Source organism: Eubalaena glacialis, chromosome 15, assembly GCF_028564815.1.
Source record: "Eubalaena glacialis isolate mEubGla1 chromosome 15, mEubGla1.1.hap2.+ XY, whole genome shotgun sequence".
NCBI classification, from domain to species: Eukaryota; Metazoa; Chordata; class Mammalia; order Artiodactyla; family Balaenidae; genus Eubalaena; species Eubalaena glacialis.
Window position 1 is genome coordinate 53,151,434 of NC_083730.1, and position 22,700 is coordinate 53,174,133.

Consider the following 22,700-nt stretch of genomic DNA (forward strand, 5'->3'; position numbering starts at 1 on the left):
GCTAGAAGCTGACCTTGATGATAATATGCTTTGCAACTAAAGATGAACAGCTTTCCCCCCAAAATTTCACCCCGTGAAAATCTTGCTGCTTTTTATTCTCTCTAGCTTCTGTTCAAACAAGCCTGGGCAACTGTCAAGTGATAGATCCCTTTACAAATAAAGCCACAGGACTGGGCAGGTTTAACGAGTATCAAATACACAGAGAGCAAACCAGGATGCACATTTCAAATATGCATCTCCAGAAAAGCCACATTGGGCAGGTGACCTCTGATAATTTTGACTTGCCCAATTTCTCTGCTAACTCGGCTAATATCAATCAGCCTTGTGGTCCATAACTGTTCCAGAGCCTGTGCACTACTGATACTTTATCAGCATCATTCTGATTTTCAAACCAAATCTTGCTTCACTTAGTTACCTGTTATATTTTGTTTGGGCCCACAGTGAACACGTCATGATGAGCAAGACTGTGACGAAGTGCCAGGGCCAAGCAGAGCCTGGATTATTGTGAAAGGAAAATGGTGGCTTTCTACCCAGAGAGTCTACAGGCCTTACTGGAGCCTGGATGACAATGCAGATCACATCTCTCTGTGGCTCAGAACTGTCCTGTGGCTTCCATCACACTGAGGATAAAATCCATAAAATCCAAGTGCCTTACTCTAGCCTGCAAGGTACAGGATCTGAATCCTGGTTGCCCCGCCAACCTCATCTCCTGGCCGTCTCTCTCTCACTGCCATCCAGCCACTCTTGCTTTCTAACTGTCCACAAACCCATTATCACAGGGGCTTTCTCATCTGTTTTTTTTTTTTTTTTCCTTGCCTTGGACCCTCATCATAATGCCACGGCTTACTCCATCTCATTGTTCATTGGTCCCCGTCCAACAACTCCAGAAAGCCCTCCTACCACCCTCTGTAAAGAATCTACTCACTACCCATAACATAACCCTTTTATCAATGGCATAACCTATCTCTATCTGAAATTATACTTCAGATTGATTTGTGCACGTATTTACTGAGTGTGATGATTACCCCCACCCCTCTCCTCATATTCTCCAGGTAAAGCCTCATGAGATCGGAGTCTTTGCCAGCCTTCTTTATGGCAGTTTCCCCAGAATCCAGAGAAGGGCAGCCTCATGATGGGGCTGAATGAACAGCAAAAGAAAAGAGGAAAAGGCAAAACCCAGAAGCATACAACTTGGAAAGTCTGTTTTTGTTTTGGTTCTGGTTTGCATTTCTTGTTTATTCTTTTTTAATAAAACTGTTTTATTAAGATAGCATTCACATACCATAAAATTCACTCATCTCAAATGTTCAATTCAATGGCTTTTAGTATGTTCACACAATTGTACAATCATGACTGCAATTTTTGAGCGTTTTCATCACTCCTAAAAGAAACCTCATACCCTTCAACAGTCACTTCCCATTTCCCTCCCATCACCCCCTCCACAGTCCTAGGCACCCACCAAACTACCTCCTCTCTCTATAGATTATTTTGAAACTTCCACAGTACCTGTTTGAATGAGGACACGGGCAGACCCTACAGGATCCGTGGACAGCGTTCCCATAGTAACCCTCTTTGCAGCGCTCACAGTGTTCCCCGGCAGTGTTATGCTGGCAGCTCTTGGGACAGATAAAGAGTAAAATTAATAACAACCTATTACCTTTACTGCTATTGAGATCATTGTCTTCTTAATTACTCACACAATTATAACTCAAATCTGCTGACACTACAGAGTGATGTTGGTTTTGCTAACCACATGCTTCTCCTATCTAGCCAATGATTGTTGGTGCTAAAAAAAGGAAGTGCCCTTCTGTTAGCTATTTGGTGTTACCATCGGGAGGCAGGATGAAATGAAGTGAGACCAGCTGGGTTCAAATCCCACTCTAACATTTAGTAGCTGTGGGATCTTGGGCAAGTCCCTTCACCTCGCTGGGCCTCAGTGTTTTTTTATAAATCAATTATTACTGGTGTGTGATTTACATACAATTCTAATTTTCTTAAAATGTACAGTTAAAATAATACCCACTTTTCAAGGTTGTTGGGAGGATTTGTGGGATCCACAGAGGAGTCTCTCAGGGGCACTAGATGAGGGTGCTGGCAGCTTCCTTTACTTTGCTCGGCTGCCCTGACTCTCTCAGAAACATCTGTTCTTTTGAACTAAGTGTTTACCTTTCCACATTAGTTTCCTTTCTTTTATAACTCCAAATGACAATTTCAAAGAAGAACTGCCTGGAGAGAGCTATTTTAGTCCTGTCTCTACTTAGTTCTGAGCTGAAAACACTGGGGAAACAAGAACGTGGAGAAACAAGAATTGCAGTGAGGCCACCTGTATCCTACGAAAAATCCCTCTGAACTCTGGTCCTTTATGCGGGCACAGGGACAGGAGTGTAGAAGGGGGTTAGAACATGAGTTGCTTGATAAAGTCCCATAAGAATGTCTGAAATGCCCCTCAACCTCAGTTGAAAGTATCTGCCCCGGAATCTGTCTTCATCAGTCCTGCAAATTTGAGGCGTCTGCCTATCAGGTTTCCTTGTTTTACTGTGAATAAGTAAATGAGTGAATGAATGAATGAATCCATATCCACTCCCACAGCATGTGCTCTTCGAACTCCATGGGACGCCAAACATCTACTGGGCACGAACTAGATGCCCAACTATGCTAGGTACCAGGGATGCAAAGATGGGTCAGTACCCTGACTCAGGGGTAGACAGAAGCCTGTGAACAGACATCTTCAATATAATGTGGGAAATATGATGACAAAGGTGTGGCAGCATGTCATAAGAGCAGGAGGAGCCTCAGGGGAGGTGATGATGCCTGCGTGGGGACAGAAGGAATGAGCTGGGTGGAGAAGTGTGGAAGGGCATCCTGGGCACATGGATCAGTGTGCACGGAACCTCAGTCTTGCAGGAGCACAGCGGCGCGTGTGGGCAATGCGAAGCAGCTGGTATTCCCCAGGGTGAAGTGCAAGGGGGCGGGATGCGGCTGGAGAGGCAGCAGCGCAGATCAAGGGGGCCCTGAGGCCGCCCGAGGAGTGTGGACATCTGGCTGTGAGCCTCAGGGGAGCCCCGGGTCAGCTGTGAGTTTCAGATAAATCATCCTGGGGGCAGGGGGAGACAGGCTCCAGCAACAGAGAATAAAAAGGAGGAAAACTGAAGAGAGAGGATGAGAAGAGAAAGGGGAAGGGACAGGGAAGATGAGGGGTGACTGGGCACAGAAGGCAGGGGAAGTGGGGAGAAAGCAGGCCAGGAGAAGAGGGAGAGGCAGGGCCTTGGTGGAGAGAAGGGAGCCCGTCATCAGAGCTCCCTCCAGCCCACAGCACCCACGGGATGCATCACCACCTCCAGCTCCCTCCCCACTGGACACACACTGCTTTACTGGCCAGGGATTGGGCTGCTTTCTTTTCACACGTCAAAGCTTATTCTTGAAACGACAGGGAGATTTGCGCATGTGTGAAGGTCCCAGATTTTAAAATTGACTCTGGACCTTGAGAGGCGGAGGCCAATCTGCAGATCGTCCCATCTGCTAGTGGAAGGTGCTTGGTTTCCTCGTTTCTGTTCTTTGAGGATGAGGGCTGCATCCTCAGCTCCCACACTATGGCCACGACGCAGAGCAGTGCCAGCACTCACTGCCTGCCATTGAGCGGCACCTGTGTGCCTGTACACGTGTGTGTACGTGTGTGCAGGTGCATACATGCATGTGTGCACACAGGTACATCCTCCCACGAGACAGCAAGCCTCCTGAGACTAGGGATTATGTCCGATGGTTTTAATCCCCAGCACTTTGCTCAGTCCCTCCCACAAAAGCAAATACTCAGAAAGCGTTCCCTGAATGAATTGTTTCTAGAGGCTACATGGCCATTAGGGACAAGTGTAGACGGAGCTACAAAGAAAAGTGGGAAAGAAAATCCTGTTGTTTGATTAAAACATGAATTATGACTCTCACGAGTGATCTTTTCACCGGTGGCTGAACCACAGAGAAAACTCCCTTTTTTCTTTGGCAGTTTTGATAAAGTGGACTCGACATCTAGCAACGGTTTAATGACAAGATAAGTATTTTTCATGAAATTGTCTACCTGTGTTACACACGTCATACAGTATGAAACACAAACTATTATATGAGATACCTAAGAGCTGGAAGACAACATCACCCAACATCTTTTATTCCTTTTGAACTTATAAGGTTAAGATCCTACAGAATATTCCATCAGGCTCTTTACAACAATTTCCTGTCCTGGCCTGTCCCGTCTTGCAGAGGAAGCAGTTCCCCGGGACATGCCGAACGCGCATAAAATAGTCTAGGAACTCAAAGAGCTGAAACACACTCTAGTTGCCTTACACAATGCAGAGGAAACCTGCATCAGGAGAATGTATTTCCAAACAGCACAACAGAAGCGGGGGCTCTGGTTTCCTGGGGGCACTGGTGAGCTCTCCTTTCCTTGGAACTGTCCGTCCTCCCTCTAATCGGGGAGGCCCTGGCCACCAGGGAGAGGACCTCTGAGGACAGGGAGGAAGCCAGCAGAACAAAAACTGTTCTGCGTCAGGATGCATGAGAAAAATCTCCTGAGAATCTAATTTTCTGTGCGAGAATTTTCTAACATATTCCAAAAGAAGATAGTTTTCCGGTGGCTAAGTCATAAACCACTGGGACTCCCCTTGCCTGTCTTCCCCCATAAACCCACTGCCTTGGCAGCCGTGGCGGTGAGCGAGTGTGTGCCCTCAGCCCTTCTTAGCATCTCCTCCTCCTCTCATTGCTTTCTGGAGCTACCTGACAGCAATGAGGTCTCCTCTCGCGACCTCCTGTCACCCCAACAAAACTGGGGTCCAAAGTAGTAGCTCTGGTTTATTATACCCTGGCAAGAGTTAAGGCCCAGGATCTACCCACTACTATCATCTAATGAGAGAGATTTAGAATCTAAGGTATAATTTAATTGCTCAGACAGGTGTTCTCTGACAGCACACGTTAAAATGGAGGGAAAAGTGAGTGGGAAATAATTCAGCTTGGTTACCTGGAGACCCCTGCGTTCACACGGCAACCTGTATTTAGGGTTTGGTAGGAGATGCGACATTTGATATCTCAGGGCCTAGTAGAGGGGGATGGGGAGACATAGATTGTCTGCTGGTAGCGTTAGAGCATCAATTTACTCACAATGCATATTCCCGAGCCATCCTGGCAGCGATTTGAATGTCCGTTGCAATTGCAGGGAACACACCGTCCAGTATATAAGCCTTTGTTATCCCGATAGTATCCAGGGCTACAACCCTATTTTTCAAACAGAGCATTTAGTCAATACAGAGAAAGAAATTATCATCCAAAGCAGGTGACCATTCTGACTGTCAAGGATTCACCTTTCTATCTTCGCTCCTTTAGCTGGTATGTGGATTTCTACTTTCAAATGTGAGCCAGGTCCACTTGCTTTTTTGGTCAGCTTCTCTGTTGTTTTCACACCATGGTAGGTGTGTGTGTTGGTGCCCGTGTTGGAGACGTGTGGTGGAGAAATCAGAGCGGGGGGAGGGGTGGGAGGGGAGTATGGAAGTAGGATGCCTCTCCTCCTCCCACCAATGGTTTTGAGGGCCAGTGGGGGGGTGGAGTGCTGAAAAAGCAGAGGATCAGGACCTCAGTCCTTCGGGGGGAGGACCTCTGAGCAAATCCCTTCAAGTTCAAGTTCAAGTTCTCTTTGGGTAGCCAGTCCCTCTCCAAGTGTGGGTTTGGGCTGGTGGGGAGCAGTATGGGAGGAGGAGGAAAGATGGGGTTTTCACTGGGATCTATACAGCAATGGCAGAACCGGTGGGACCCTTTCACTGCCACTCACTGGTCTGTGGGCTACAGGGAACCCCAGGGAAAGCAACCAGCTTGCATCCTAGTACAGAACTTGGCAGGGATGTTTGGTTCCGATTGAACACCAAAACCCAGCCTGAGGAAATCTCCTGAGTGCGGTCTCCTCTTGTTCAATACTGCTTCGATTAATTCTATCTCCACTAATTGTCTCTTTCCAGTGTAACGCACGTGATTATTTTTCATGTGGATGAAAAGAATTACGGTTTTCTTTTGATGAACGGATATTTTTTTAAAAAGATTCTAGTGAAGAATGTCCTCAATAGAAAAAAAGCAAGTATTATTATACCAGCCATTAAAAATTATTTAGATTTCTGTCTTTAAAGAGAATGATAGGCATTTTCTTTATTTTGGCAGAGCCAAATGTGCACTGATTAAAGTCAGATGTTATCCCTAGTTTCTTTCATTGATCTCCTATACAGATTTTTTTTTTAAAGCATCAGGAAAAATTAATACTTCAACATAAAAGATCATCTTTTATCTAATCTCTTTAAACAGCACGTACGTCTATGAGACTCTGAGGTTACAGTCAAGGGAAATCTGCTCTCATTCATCCATGGCCTTAAAGGTCTCTAGCTGGCCAGGTTGGGGAGAGGAAGAAGCCAATGCACTGGGGGAGAAAGAAGCTCACATCTTCCCTAGAGTGGAATATTCCAGTTGTGGCTAGAAGCTCCTTCCAAAAATGACACAATGATTCCAAATCGTACACAATAACAATACTATCATTTACAATATAATTTTCCCTTCAGCTATTAAGAACCATGTTTAGGCAAAAGAATGCATTGCAAAAACTTAGATTACTTTATGTGTTCTATGAATAGGCTTGTCTAAAGGAGAATCCAAATATGAAAGGAATGTTCTTGAGCTGAAAGCACGACTGAGGGATACATTTGGATGAAATTCAGCCAGTGGTGGTGTGATCGTATCTACAATCTCTACTCAAGAGTGACAAGTGCCTTATAATTATCACCATATATCACATTACACGCTTATAAAATAATCCAGTTTGGTAAAGAACAAATTATCCAAATAAATAAATATATCTGGTTTGATTATGACAACATGTCCAGTAAAAGCCTTAATTAAATATGCTTTGGGGGGTAGGATGGTCTATCCTGGTTAAAGTAAATCACCCATCTTAATTTGCTCTTAATTAGAAACAGAAAAGTACTCTGCAAGAGTTATGCATCATGTGACTCTCAGAACATTTGTCAGTTACTGAAATATAATCATTTTCTCACCTCTACAAGGCAAACAAACTCCAGATTTAACATAAAATGCCGTTCAACTAATTAGATTGTACTGAAGACTTATTCTAAGTGAAAATGAATGTATCCTAATATATTATTTCAGTAAAGAGGCTTTGCAACTAATCGTTTTCTTAAGTGATAATTTTTCAGGATAACTTTTCCAATAAACTTTTGTAGTACAAATGATGAAATTATGTCTCTATCAAGTTTCCAGGGCTACTTCAGCAGCCATAGGATCTATTTCTCTGTGAATATACATGTACCAGCCAGGAAGTTTAAAGACAGTGAAAGCAGAATTTATGAGTGTCTGATGTCTGGCAAATTGAAGCACGTCTGTTAGGTATTATAGAAAATTGATCTCATCACTTTCTTAAAAAGGGATTTCACTGATTCTCATGGTTAACTTTGTGGGTAATTTCTCTCCCAAGCAGAATTCAGAAGCCTATAGGCAACAGACTCTTTTGTCCTGAGGCTTGTGTTACTCTCAAAAGGGCACAAAGTTTCATAGATATTAACATCCCACAGGCATTCAAACTCTAGCTAGCTGTCTCAGCACTTCCAGGTGGGCTGATGTTTATAGGATTTGTGGTTAACACCTCAGGAGAGCAATCTGTCAGGCACCGTAATAAACACTGCCTGTCAACGGGATGGGGAGCCATCAGTCCTTCCTCCAGCCCACCACTCCTCACTCATCACCCTAACTTAAAATCTCACGGAGCTGGGAACCCTTCCCCATCCCAAACCAAAATGTAAAAGGGACGTTACCTGGCTGGGTTTAAACTCCACGTAACTTGCTTGCAGTTGGCTTTGACCGGGACGCTGAGGAAGCACTACCCTTTGTTGCTGTGAATTGTATCCCAGACACTGCCCCAGGGCTGCCCCCAAGATCCACAGCCATCCCGTGCTCCGGATGGACCCCCTCACTGCCGGACGCATCCTGGTCTCTGGGTGTCCTGCTGGCTGCACGCAGACCTCTGCCTCTTCCTCTTATACCTGCCCTTCCTGCTCAGTGCCCAGGCCCGGCTGACTCAGGTAAGGCAGGCTGTCTGCGGCAGGAGGCCCCACCTGTAAACTTCACCCATGAGTCAGCCTGTGAGAGAGCGCACATAACAGTCCCGTGGGGAAGCGCGCCGCTCTGTAATTCCTGCCAGGTGGGGGCAGGTATCACCTTCTACCCACCTCACCCCCCAGACAGCACAGGCCGCTGTAAATCACAGGCTGAGTCATGCGCCAAGGACACGCCCTGGCAGGAGGGTGGTAATCCAGAGGTCCCTCTCTTCCCCTTGGGCTCTGGATTTCTTTTAATCGGGCTAGAAAAGAGGGAGAAGTCAGGGGGAAGAAGAATAGAAGCACCTGTGGTCTAAAAGTTACATGGCAGGAGTCCTGAGAAAACCACGGTGGGTATATTATATTTTAACCTGCAAATATATTGTATTTGCAGGTTAAAAAAGAAACTGACGTGCAGATCACCTTGGGGTTTTCTGCAATCCAGGGGTCAGGATGGAAAGTGAAGGATGTCGTTAAATCAACATCCGAGGCATGTCTGGAATTCTCAGAATGACAATGCTTGCTATTTCCTGTTAATTGTCCTAACCACTGTGGTTTTTTTCCCTCTCTTCAGGAAGAGAACATATTTGCAGTTTGAGACATGAAATGGTTTCATTCAGTCAGGTTGACTGGGCCTCAAATGAAGATCTGCTGTGAGCTGGAAACTTGGACTGCAATTTCCTTTGAATAATCAGGATATTCAGTGGGCTATAACTGTTGGGGGCGGGTGGTGGAGGGAGGCTCTGGATTAGAGAAAGGCATGAGAACCCTGGGTCAGCTACTGGGAAAGCAGTGGCCCACATACTGGGATGTCCATGGGCGGGGTCCTTCCTGCTTCCCAGAAAGTCCAGATTTCTGCAACCCCCAGGATCCACTGAGCTTCTGTGGCTTTCCGATGGATTTTGAGACATTTGTGATTTCTTTTTCATATTTAATACCTGCAAGTGGTCCAGGTAAGATAGAAGCTAGAGCCCAGCAGAAATTTGTTCGATGGTCAGAGGGCCCCAAATCGTCCAGCAGTGCTGGGCAGCAGACAGGAACACCAGCCACAGGAGACCCTGGGGGGATTTTATGGTTTAGGAGCATTTCCTACCTGACACGAGTCACCTGTGTAGTCAGGGGGGCAGGCACACATCTCTACGTTCTGTGCTCGACGTCCACTTCCTGTTTCCGAGGCCTCCTCCAGCCCCACCCCGCTCAGGCTGAGTCGCTGTGTCTCGGTGAAGTAGAGGCCCCGGAGGTGCACACCTTGCAGTCTAGACAGCACCATCATCAACTCTTCCCGAGACACGGGGGCACCGCTGCTGGCGTGTCTGAAGTTTCCCTACATGTGAAAGCAGAGAGGCAAGGTCTCCCTGTGGTAAGCTCACTCCCAGGGCCTATCAGAGACAGCCAGCCAGAAGGAATCCAATAAAGCCATTTAAAATGCATCAGGGGAAAAATAAATAAAATAAAATGCATTAGGAAAAATTCTAAAATAAGATAGGTAAGTAGACACAGTGGATTTATACTCAGAAGTCACATGTCTTGGGTTATTTCCAAGAAGGGAGAAGGCCACGAGGAAGGGGGAAGAAATGAAGGCAGGAAATAAGGAGCAATAAAATGAAATCAGATTTCCCAGTGTTAGGCTTATTGTAAAATGCACTTTTATTTGTGCAAGCAGTAAGAGTGAGAAAGATACAGGAGAGAGACATGGAAACTGAATAAGTCACACAGCTCAGATCATTCATTAAATGTTCATAATTGTGATAGTACAATCTTTTCTTGCACACACACATTCATATTATTTTATTTTTATGATGGTAAATAACATGTAACATAAAATTTACCATCTTAACCATTTTTAACAGTAGGGTACAAGAGTGTTAATTATATTTAAATCATTGTGCAACAGATCTTTAGAAGTTTATCATCTTGCAAAACTGAAACTCTGCACCTATTAAGCAATAACTCCTGTTTCCTCCTCCCGCAGCCCCTGGCAACCACCATTCTCCTTTGTGTTTCTATGAATCTGAGTACTTTTTTTTAAATATAAATTTATTTATTTTTATTTTTGGCTGTGTTGGGTCTTCGTTGCTGCGCGCGGGCTTTCTCTAGTTGCGGTGAGCGGGGGCTACTCTTCATTCCGTTGCACAGGCTTCTCATTGGGTGGCTTCTCTTGTTGCAGAGCACGGGCTCTAGGCGCGTGGGCTTCAGTAGTTGTGGCTCACACGCTCTAGAGCGCAGGCTCAGTAGTTGTGGCGCACAGGCTTAGTTGCTCCACGGCATGTGGGATCTTCCCAGACCAGGGCTTTAACCCGTGTCCCCTGCATTGGCAGGCAGATTCTTAACCACTGCGCCACCAGGGAAGCCCTGAATCTGAGTACTTTAAATACCTCATACAAGTGGAATCACACAGTATTTGTCTTTTTGTGACTTGCTTATTTCACTTAGTGTACTGTCCTCAAGTTTCATTCATGTTCTAGCATGTGACGGGATTTTCTTCATTTTGAAGGCTGGATTATATTCCAGTGTATGTACATGCCACATTTTCTTCATCCATTTACCTGTCAATAGACATTTCAGTTGCTTCTACCTTTTGGCTATCGCGAATAGTGCTGCAATGAACATGGGTGTGCAAATATCTTCAAAATCCTGTTTTCAGTTCTTCTGAACATAGAGTTGACCCTTGAATAATGCGGGCGCCAACCTTATGAGCAGTCAAAATTCTGCGTATAACTTCACAGTTGGCTCTCCATACCTGTGGTTACAAATTCGCAAATTCAACCAACTGCAGATCATGTAGTAGTGTGCATTTACTGGAAAAAGATTCAGCCACTTTTCTTGAATAAATGCTTTTCAGATTCCACAAGCCTTTGGTTAATTGTCAGAGTTCTAAAATAGTTGATTTTGACCATTTCTGCCACATTGCTTTTATGGAGGAGAAACAGGTTCTTCACCATTTTTGCTGGCATCACCTCTCTCATATAAACAGAATCACATAATAGATGGGCTTTTGTGTCTTGCTTCTTTCCCTCAGTATAATGTTTTTGAGGTTCATCCACATTGTGGAAAGTATCGATACTTTGTTCCATTTATTGCCAAATAGTATTCCATTGTACTGGGTGGACAGGTACAGAAATGTTACAATGTGTCTGGGAGTTCAAGGTACTTGAAAAAGTATCACCTTGAAGATATATTTACTAATCCTCACTGGACATATTTAATAATATAATTGGAGCACTCTAAAGGAATAATTGTAACCATGTAGGTTTAATACAATGCTTTATAATTTGATGAGCTTTCCTTTATTTAGCTATACTATTCTTACTTCTTTTGGTGTTAGATGTTTTTGTGACTTTTCTTTTTATTCACCCCAAGCATTTGTTGGACAGTCACCAGGTCCCAGGCACTGAGGGAGGCCTGAGGAAGACAGGGAGCTACATCATAGCATTTACAGACTCACAGAGTTTACAAAACAAGGATACTTAGGTGTAAAACAGGAGAGACAGTGCTAAGTGCCATAAAGATGGTGCAACAAAGCCCTGTGAGGATGGAGCCCTGTATATTTTATATAATTTATATTTTTAACTTAGATATCTAAATTATATAAATATAGTTAATATTTTAAATTCATAAAATAAGTCAGAAAAACAACTCTTTGAAAGGACTAAATCGTGGGACAAAAAGGCTCATCAAGAAGAATTTCATGTTTGCTTTTCCATTACCTCTACCACCTGCACTCGCCCATGATGCAGCCGGTCTGGCCGGGGGTGATTTGGCTCCTCATAGATGACGGACATGTGCTGACCCTGTTTAAAGAAACACATGAACGTGTTAGTGGCTTGGTTGGGATATTTTGAGGTTTATGATTGATCTAGGAACAAACGTCTATGGATCTGCATTACGTGAGATGCCTGACTCTAAAAAAGTAGCTGCAAAATGAATCGACTGGCAAAAGGAGTAGTAACGTGGAAATGGAATAATAAGCCCTAACACGGTTCATTTTCACAAATAGGAAACCAGGAAAATTCTCTTGACTGAAAGTGGCTTAAAAAGATGGAAACAGTTTTTTTTTTTAAATGATGCTTTGTAGTCAATGCATGAGGTGCTGGTTTCCTTACTGCCTACAGGACCGCATGGGTAGCGAGAAAGTGCTTTGGGGGGTGGGTTAGTGGGGAGGGCGGGGAGGGTAGAAGGTTGGCGGGGCTGGCTGTGCAGCCTGCATAGATAGGGAGCGGCAGGCAGAGCTGGCACGTGGGGGAGGAATTAGCCCTGCAGCCCATACCCTGCAGGATCCAGCCCTGCTCACTTAGCCTCCACACGCCTGTCCCCATTACGGCGGCTCTCGAGGGTCCAACGGGAGGGTCAGCACCCACCAGCAGCACTCTCACCCCACACCCACACACAGAAGTACAGCTTTTCTGTTGTAGCACCAAACCCCAAAGGGTTTCATTCATTAGAGCCAGTTTTCAGAAAGAAAAGCATTATCTGCGATCACTAATTGAAAACCTTAATCTAAGAAACATGCCCATAGGCTTTTAACTTCAGTGGTTTGGAACAAAGCAGCGGAGTAAATGTTTCATGAGCCTAAATTACTTTCCATGTTTGAAGATAAATTAAGAAGAAATTTTGGTCATCACTTCTCCATGAATTCCAACAGTCTGCATAACAATATAGGCAGTAAAATACAGGCATACTAATGGCCTGAATTTGAGATGCTCTGCAAAAATAATGAAGCTGAAATACAACATGTCATAACAGTATTTTTATCGTGGAACTATTTTTCCTTAGACTATAACTCTAAAATCTTGAGTGCTTCCTTGTCAAGTTGTTTTGCAAAGGTTCCTTTGAGAACCTTTTAAAACAACAGTTCAATACACTTGGGTGCCAGTAGAAACAAAACACAACACGGCCATGCCTGAACACAAAAAGCTACCAGAATGCGAGGCCCTCATCTGGCATGAGGCATGTGGGATTTTCCAGTCCCCTCTTATACCGTGAATGACACAAGAAAACCCTTCAGGAAGCTGGAATTGCATCGCATTAATTATGGCACGAGTTCAGGCTATGGCACCTCACCCCATGTGTGAGGTTCTGTACATTGTAGGGGATTCAATGCAGGATATGATATTGCCCCTTACCTCAAGGAAATTTTCCAGATTGCAGTTCTGGACTGTGTGCCTGGCACATAGCATGCGGGTGTCACTTCTCTTCTCAGAAAATCAAAGGGGCTCCCCACTGTCTACCTCAGGCCAAATTCCTCATCATGGCATTAAACACCCCCCTTCCTACCCTTCCGGGCTTGTTTTCAATGGCCCGGCACATGCTGATAACACAGCCAACTTGGACTGCTCACCCCTGGAGGGCTGCTCCTCTGTCTAGGTTCAACTTACTCTCTGCCGGGGAAGGGGAAGGGTGTTTCTCCTCTCACGCTCATTCTTAAAGGCGTGGCTCAAAACTAACCTTTTCCATGAAGTCTTCTGAGGGCACCGACTACATAAGCCCCCACTTGGACTCCAGCTCCCACAGACTCTTGTCTGGACTTTGTCTCAAAGGCTTACTGTTCAGTGGACTGTAGGTCTTTGGTCATTTCTCTCATCTCCCCTCCTGGTTACACTTTTTTTTGAGGACAGGGATCACCTGTCCTTTATGAGCCCAGCAATGTGACTTTGCAAACAGGGAGGTCTCAAAAACGTTTGTGAGACAAAATTGAAAGACAGAGACATAAAACAAGTTTATGATGAGGCAGTGATTGTGAGACTCCAAGTGAGAGATGGTTAAGTTCTTTGGAAGGGAAGAAAAGAGAAACCATTTGGGGCTGGGATGGTCAGGGACCAAGGATCCTGAGGAGGTGCTGCATGCTCTAAACTTCCCTTTGAGTTTCTACAAAATACTGGAAATGACTTAAGCCAAACTTTCTGTAGGCCACTTATCAAGATGTCCTAAAATTGGATTGGCACCAATTGCAACCGCCACTCTCTGCTACTTGGGTCGTGTTCTGACACCTACAGTGAGCTGCACATCTGGCTTCTTTTCCAGAAGAACCATGTCACCAGGCAGTCCAAAGGACTTGATCTGGTAGGTGAGGTAGCCACCATATGAGGAAACCTGAAATTGAAACAGTAGGATTAATAGCACAAGCATTAAAAGAGAACATGGCAACATTAACTCATCTACGAAGTACATTGGCACATAGATCTGGAAAGATACACAATCAGCCTGTTAACACTGGTCATTTCTACTGAGTGGAATTGAAGATGGTATTTTAACTTTCTACTTTATACCATTTTATATCAATTAAGATGTTTAATACGAACATGATTGAGTTTTACAAGCAAGAAGATACTTCTGTTAAAAAGAAAAATAGTCACGCAGAAACAAATAAGATCCTTTTATTCTAGATGATGACTAAACCAAAATGTCTATTTAATCCACAGCTATTCTAAGAAATCTAGGCCATTGCTTTCCTATTTAATGGAGAGACGTGGTTAATATCTATCAGTCACAAAATGAACCTCTAAAAATAAATTGTCAAAAAAAACTTCCCCTGAGGGCAGATGGTGAATATTTCCTAAGTGATTCTGCATTCTCCTGGATGCATAAGCCATGTTCGCCTGTACCACCAGGTATATGGGCCTCCTCTCAGTGCTGCCTCCGCAGCATGATGGTGGTGGAAACACGGAGGTGAATGATCATGGGTTTTTTAGACAGCAACTTCACCTCTGGTCCTGATATCTCCCACTCTTAAAGTGAAAACTGATCAAGAAGGAAGGAGTGACCGAAGGATAGAAATCAGAGGCAACATCATCTCAGGGAAGGCAGACAAAATACCGTTACTGGAGATGCAAACAAGCTGGAGCAGGGAGGAGAGGCAGCCCTTCAGGGCTCCCAATCCACTGAAGTTCTTCCCTAGAATCTACAGCCTACACAGCTTCAGAGAGTTATGACCTTAGAATCTGGAAGTATTCCAAGGTAACATCTTGAATCATCTTACTGAGATTAAGTATTGCCTTTTTGATGGGCTGAGAAGGTTAAAAATATGTCTACATATTCTTTGATATTCTTGCTTTCAAGAGGTGAGCTTAATTCTCCTCTCGGAGTGTGGGTTGGGCTTTGTGACTGGGTTCTAATGAACAGAATAGGTTAGAAGTGAGGGTGTGTCATTTCTGAAATTAGGTTACAAAAATGTTGTTCTCCCTCCCTGTCTCTCTCCTTCTCTCTCCTCTCCCCTCCCACCCACCTCTTTCTCTCTCTCTCATTTGCTTTGGAGGAAGCCAGCTGCCATGTCATGAGGACCCTCAGGCAGCCTATGGTGCACCTCACGTGAATAGGAACGGAGGCCTCTGACCACCAGCCAGCCAGGAACACTGGCCTGCTGACAACCACGCCAGTGAGCTTGGAAGTGGATCCTCCAGTCCCAGATGCCTGCAGCCCTGGCTGACAGCTTGACCACAACCCCATGAGAGACCCCGAGCCATCGACTCCTGGATTCCTGATCCATGGAAACTGGGCAAGAAAATAATGGTCTGTTGCTTTAAGCTTCCAAGTTTGTGGGTCATTTGTTAGCCAGGACTAGATGACCAGTAAGTACAGGGCGCGCCATGTGGACGTGAAGAGGCATATCACGTGAGGGAGAAGTGGGGTCATATGAAAGGAGCAACATTCCCCACGCTCAGAGGTCAAAATCCATAGTCCTTCAACCTGAAGACAGAATCAGAGAGCTCAGGCTGACAAGGGCCGAATATTTAGTCATTGTAGATGTGAGACTACGGCATCGCTTGGGCTGGGCTCTGTGAATTCCACCCCTTCTCCAAAGCTCTATCCTGGGCCACCAGGTGCATATGTCACCTGAGGATGCTTCTATGGGATGCTCACACTTATGTCCGTATAAATGAGTGTAGGTGGTCAGATCCTGGAATAATAATTTACGCAGCAAAGGAAAAGCAACTCCTTTATAAGCTCCCCAAGGAGCGTCTAACCACACATGACTCCCAGTCTCCCAGTTTATCCCTCTTCTCCCCCTTCCCCCCTTGGTAACCATAAGTTTGTTTTTTACATCTGTGACATACACACACTACTACATATAAAATAGATAACTAATAAGGACTTACTGTACAGCACAGGGAACTCTACTCAATACTCTGTAATGACCTATATGGGAAAAGAATCTAAAAAAAGAGTGGGTATATGTATATGTATAACTGATCCACTCTGCTGTACACCTGAAACTAACACAACATTGTAAATCAACTATACTCCAATAAAAATTTTAAAAAAAGAAATAAAATGTATTCATAACCACACATGACTCTACTAATGAAAGCCATGCTGTCACTGGATCCTGTGCTTCTTTTAATAAGCTCATGAGTCACTTTCAGCTTTTGTTTTCCTGACAAGGGGCCCTTCTTCTGCTTTAAAACAAAGAATTCTCAGCACTGGCATTTAAAAGCATACATGTGCCATTTGCGGCAGATATTATTTAAATGGTTATTTCCCCAGAGGAAAATTCTTTGGCATTAAGTGAAAATCAGGAAGAACCTGGTGCAGGATTTCCTTTGCTGGTGAGCAACCATGTGGGCCCCTGAGGCCCGTACACCCTCAGCCTCTCCATCTTCTGCATTTGTGATTAACCGAAGTTCTTCAGTTTTAGTAACCTGAACTTCCGGAACCTTCCTTCCAGACATCCAGTAAATGATGCCCGTGCAGTGATGGAGGAGGTCCAGCAAGAGCGCGGGAGGACAGCAGGACATGGTTACCTTGTCCCCCAGGTAGGAAGGAGGGGCGACCCACGACGCGCTGTGAACCGTTGAGGGCAGCTCCTGGAGGTCGGCCACCACGCTGCTGCTGCCCGGGTTGAAGGAGACGGGGATGTCCACTCCGTCCGCCGTCTCCAGGCGCCAGCCCATCATATCCACAAACTGAAACACAGATGGAAACGTGTGCCCATGGCGTCTTTGGCGATGGTTGAATTATGCAGAGTAGAAAGAGCCGTGGGGCAGCCACCTTACTGCAAAGGCTTCCCTCCGGTATCTCTTCCCGTGTCTGACTCCAGTGAGGGAGCCCACTAAAACTCAGCCCCAACCTGACCCATCGCAACTAGGAATTCTCAAAGGGTAGTGACCAGATGCACGTGGGACTTATCCTTGTAGCCCAGCACGCATCCTGGTTCCTGACATTTAGTAGGTGTTCAATAAATATTCAAATAATACACAAATAAGGGTGTGAATAATAACTAGGACTGTGGGCACATTTTAATGGTGAGCTCCTTAGAAAATGTGATGTGGAATACAGTGGACTGCTGTCATTATTTTTCTCTAAATGGAGCATCAAAATTATTATTATTTTAAAATATTTATTTACTTATTGGGCTGCGTTGGGTCTTAAGTTGCGGCAGGCAGGATCTTTAGTTGCAGCATGAGAACTCTTAGTTGTGGCATGTGGGATCTAGTTCCCTGACCAGGGATCGAACCCAGGCCCCCTGCATTGGGAGCATGGAGTCTTAGACACTGGACCACCAGGGAAGTCCCAAGGAGCATCAAAATTAAATATTCCCCAGATCACAAAGGAAGCCAGGAGTTAAACTATGAGGGGAAGAAAAAGAAGGAACTGACAAGACATAGATTCAGAATAATGCTTCCGGGTTCCCCTGAGGGTAAGAAGAGGAGACTTCAGGGTGGATTTACAAACTAATTTTTTTTTTTTTTTCCAATTACAAGCCTGCATTCCTTTCAGGAGGCAGGCAATAAAATAGAGAAAATAATCTTTCTTTGAGTACTTGTTGGACATTAAGACATGTCACACAAGAAAGCAAGCATGAGACTAGTGGTTCATGGAATCATGAAGGCAACAAAAGTTTTAGTTTCCTGGAGTTAATTTTACAAGTGGCTAAAGACAAGATGTGGTTAAAACAGGTGAGAAGGAAAGTAAAACAGGAAGATAAGCAGATAAGAAGAAACGAGGGGCAAGAACAACTAACTCCATTTGTTTAATGAGTTTTTATTGAGCATCTACTATGTTCCAGATCCTGCTCAAGGCACTGGGATTGTATCAAGGAGCTTACATGTGAGTGGTGGAGAAAATAGATACGTAATAAACAACCTTTACAACTGTGATACATGCTATGAAGTACACAGAGAAGGGTGAAGCCACAGAGTGAGGGATGGCATCTCTAAGCACTTGAGACACTTGAGCAGAGAGCTGATGAACTGAGAGACATGAGGACATCTGGGGACAGAACACTGCAGGCTGAGGACCAGCGAGCACAACACTTAACATTCTAACCAAGCAAGATGCTACAAACCCCACAACCCTTCATGTTTCATGCCAATGCATTACTTCCTCATTTGGAAGTACTAAATAAAAACAAAAGGAGTCTAATGCCCTGCCTACCTTAGCTCTTCTCTTATGCGAGCTGTGACAACGATGACTGACTCCGAAACAAAAGCAGCTGGTACAACCTTTGGGGTTCGCTGGGTCCAGGTAGAATGACCCTTCCTGACACACGTTACATTCTGTACCTTCTACATTTTCCTATTGAAGAAAAACATGAAACGAGAGATCATTCCTTCTAAAGGTTCTCTGATTGAAGAGAGCTACGTGCACAAATTAAGTATCAACATAAGATGATAGAACATGGATGCTAACAAAGCATCCAAAGTTACATGGCTGTTAAGCTTTTTACCACATTAATGATTTAAACTTGTATACCATGTACAAATGGAAGAGAGGATTTCCTGAATTTCATAAGATGCCCTTTGGCAACCTGAAGGTAGAGAAAGAGCACCAGAGGATTCACAATATGGGGGGGACAGGTTCATCCCACTTACTACCACTTTAGAACATCCACTGGGACTCGGGAGCTCTCCTACACCCTGCAGAACGCCTTGGAGCAGAGATGATTAACCTGGGGTGCATGGGACAGGAATAGGCTTCAGGGGAACCCACATACCTCTTGAAATTACAGACAAACGTCTGTGTCGATTTTTCTGAAGACAGTATATATCTGTCATCAGATTCTTAAGGAGGTCTGTGGCCTCTTCAAAGGACAAGAGCAGTGAGGGGGCGGGGGGGAGGTCTTCGCTTCTAACTATTTCTATCCAATGAGAATGACTAGAAAATGCCATAGTCATTATGGAAATCTATCTTGGGTCAACCCCATTTCCCACCGATTTTTATACAATGACTCAGCATGAAGACCCTCCACAATGGTCAGTGGCCGACCTCTCCAGCGTTGCACATTCTGTCTTACCTTGCAGAGACAAGACCCTGTCCCCATGTCACAGGCTGCTGGCTCAGTCCCATCTCTGTTGCATTGGCAGGGGAGGCACTCAGGGAAGCGGTAGAAGCCGGAAGCACACCGGTCACACTGCCGCCCTGTGATTCTGGGCTTGCATCTGTACTTAAGCAAAGAAAGCAAACGTCCTCGTCATCTTTCTACACACACTTCTAGAGCTGACCTGCACTGCCGCAGAGCAGTTGCTGTATGAAGCCAGTTAAATAGACACAGGGCCTGTCCACGGGGTGCTAGCGTCCAAGGCAGAAGGGAGAGAAGCGGATACAAGGCACTCACACAAAATAGCTCAAGGTGACCGTCATCCTGATGATGAAAAGAGTCAAAAGATACACACTTCCAGTTATAAAATGAACAGGTCCTGGGATGTCATGTACAGCATGGCGACTATCGTTAATAACACCGCATTGCATATTTGAAAGTTGGTAAGAGAGTAAATCTTAAAAATACTTATCATGAGAAAAAAGAACTTGTAACTATGTACGGTGATGGGTGCTAACTAGACTTACCGTGGTGATCATTTCACAATGTACACAAATATCGAATCATTATGTATACACCTGAAACTAAAATAATGTTACATGTCAGTTATACCTTAATTAAAAAAAAACAACAATGAACATCATTGATGTGATTCCAAGGGCCAGGCTTGGTACTAGGCTCTGGGGTGCACAGAAGGACACAGTCCCTGGGCCTGAGAGCTCTTAAGATAAGTGTTGAGGTGGAAATGTGAACGATATACACACAGGATCTAAACAGGGGTTAGAGGGCCATCTCGGACCCAGCATCCCTGGAGAAGTTGATGCCTGAGCTGAGTGTAAAAGGCCAAGTGTCCCAGGGTAGGAGGTGGGGCAGGCGTCCCAGACAGCAGGAACAGGGGGACACGGCTTGGCGTGTGCAGGGAACGCAGCGGGTGCTCCTGGAGCAGGGGTATGAGCAGGGATGCTGAACCACAAGCCTGGAGAGGCGGGAGGGGGCCGGCTCATGTGGACGGAGGTGCTGGCCATTGTGACACTGTCCCGGGGCCCTGGAGCGCGGGGCTGAGCCCTGCACACTGAAGGCGGACTGGCTGGAGTTCCACCCCAGCTCTCACATGTATTAGAGACAGCGTCTCAGCAAGTTATCCAACTTCTCAAGGCCTTGCTTTCTCGTCTGCGGGAGATGGGAAGCAGTAGCCGCTGCCTCCCAGGACCACCGTCATCTTGAAAAGCTTTCAGAGAGGAAGGAGGGCGGTTGGCTGTGTGTGAAGGACTGAGCTGAGATCGGTTCCACAGCAGGTAGATGAGGGGGCCGAACGAGGGCAGAGGTACTCAGTATGGATGGGGGGATGGGTTCCAAACTATCTTAGGGTGACGATGCTGGGGCTCGTCGTGGTCTGGGTGAGGGGACAGAAGGCAAGGAGGACCCCCAGTGGTCTGGCTGGACAGTGGAGCAGGGAGGGAGGAGGGAAATGGCCTGAGTGGGGCTGGGCTCCAAGGAGGCTCCAGGGAGCTCTGAGCATAAGACTGGCTGAGAAAACACTAGAGGCTTCTCAGGGCTGAGAAGCCCAACACCCAAGAGGTGAGGAGAGGAAGAGGCAGCTTGGTCACTGAGCTCCACAGCTGAAGCCTGATGGATCTACATACTAATTTTTTCTCGTCGGTCCCAAGAAAGTATTAGGAAATCTGCTTTCTATTACACTGTTAGGAGTATAATCTGATTTGAAATATTTTATCGTTAACTTGCTACCAAATGTAAGCTATCACCTATCTCACTCGAGGATAATGAAGATATGGTATCTATATACAATGGAATACTACTCAGCCATAAAAAGGAATGAAATCTTGTCATCTGCAGCAACATGGATGGACTTGGAGAGCGTTCTGCTAAGTGAAATAAGTCAGACAGAGAAATGCAAATACTGTATCATCTCATTTATATATGGAATCTAAAAAATACAACAAACTAGTGAATATAACAAAAAAGAAGCAGACTCCCAGATGTAGAGAACAAACTGGTGGCTATCAGTGGAGAGAGGGAAGTGGGGGAGTAAGTGGTACAAACTATTATGTATAAAATAAGCTGTAAGGATATGGTGTACAACACAGGAAATACAGGCAATATTTTATAGTAACTGTAAGTGTAGTATAACCTTTAAAAATTGTGAATCACTATATTGTACACCTGTAGTTTATATAATATCATGCATCAACTATACTTGAATTTAAAAAATAATCTCACCCCAGGAACCATCCCCAAAAAAGACAAATATAACTTTATATCCCAGTAAGTTTGCCTTTGGCAAATATCTGCTTATAATTAAGTAAAGAATTCTGTACGTGATTAAGAACACAAACTTGGGACCAGGCGGCCTAGGTTTGAATCCCAACTCTGCTACTTACAGGAAGCTCGAGCAATTAATCTCTTTACAACTGACTTTCCTCATCTGTAAAAGTAGCTCATAATACCCACTTCATAGGATTACCGTGAGAATTAAATAAAATAAAAATCTAAAAACCTTAGAAGAGTGCCGTGCACACATAAGTATTTGCTATCATTACTCCTGTTATGGTATCAGCTAAGGGGAGCAGATGTGTTTCCCTTTATCCCACTCACCACACCTAAAAAGACAAAATCACTTTTACCTGCAAGGCCTGCTGATAGGTCAAATCTCATTCCGCACAGCCCCACCCGCTCATCTCCCTCCCTACCTGATACCTGCAGAGACTGTTTCCCTGAGGAAGAAAAGTATTCTCCAAATCACACCTCTAGTGCTTTAGGCGGAAGGTGGAAGCAGTCTGCTTGGAGCGATTGCTGCAAACTCTGGACTGCAAACTCTGGAAGAGGTCAGGGACCCTCTGGGAAGCTGGAGAAACTATGGGCCATCTTCTCAGAAAAGTACTTCCACCCACTCACAGGTTACATCACCTCTCTCTCTCTCTCTCTCTTTCTAGCACACACAATTTTGTTCCTAGGCCCAGGTTAATAACACCTACTCTCTTTTTGTGGATCCCAAACTAAATGCAATCACGGGCCAGCAGAAAATTGACTGTTCCCAGATGACTCCCTGTTTCTGGAGCACAAGACCTCCGGTGGGAGAGATGGGAAGGGAGAGTACAGATAACCCCTCCAGATAAAAGTGACTGGAAGAAGAAACCTACATCAGAGGAGGAACTTTGGCAATGACCTGACTTAGCCTGGGTGTTCCCTGCTCCTCCCACCTGGCAGTGAGGAAAAGGATGCTGTGCACGGCGCTCTTGTCACAAAGTGCCATCCAGGCAGCCTGTCGTCCTGAAGTCCAGGATGCTTCTTTGAGCAAAAAC

The 22,700-nt window shown here is 45.0% G+C and overlaps 1 protein-coding gene across 3 annotated transcripts in view; it reads right to left on the reverse strand.

Annotated features, from left to right (window-relative positions):
* The window catches only part of LAMA3 (laminin subunit alpha 3), a 233,763-nt gene that overhangs the window by 66,060 nt on the left and 145,003 nt on the right, over positions 1-22,700 (reverse strand). For 2 of the 3 annotated variants that reach the window (XM_061170276.1, XM_061170275.1), the window contains exons 33-40: positions 19,357-19,501; positions 18,498-18,638; positions 16,865-17,026; positions 14,118-14,216; positions 11,834-11,917; positions 9,220-9,450; positions 5,143-5,256; positions 1,507-1,616 (exon numbers count right to left, since the gene is read on the reverse strand). In XM_061170276.1, the coding sequence (XP_061026259.1) occupies positions 1,507-1,616; positions 5,143-5,256; positions 9,220-9,450; positions 11,834-11,917; positions 14,118-14,216; positions 16,865-17,026; positions 18,498-18,638; positions 19,357-19,501 (1,086 nt within the window). Of the gene's footprint in view, positions 1-1,506; positions 1,617-5,142; positions 5,257-7,844; positions 8,062-9,219; positions 9,451-11,833; positions 11,918-14,117; positions 14,217-16,864; positions 17,027-18,497; positions 18,639-19,356; positions 19,502-22,700 lie in introns of those variants that run through there. The other variant, XM_061170277.1, reaches the window with a different exon arrangement.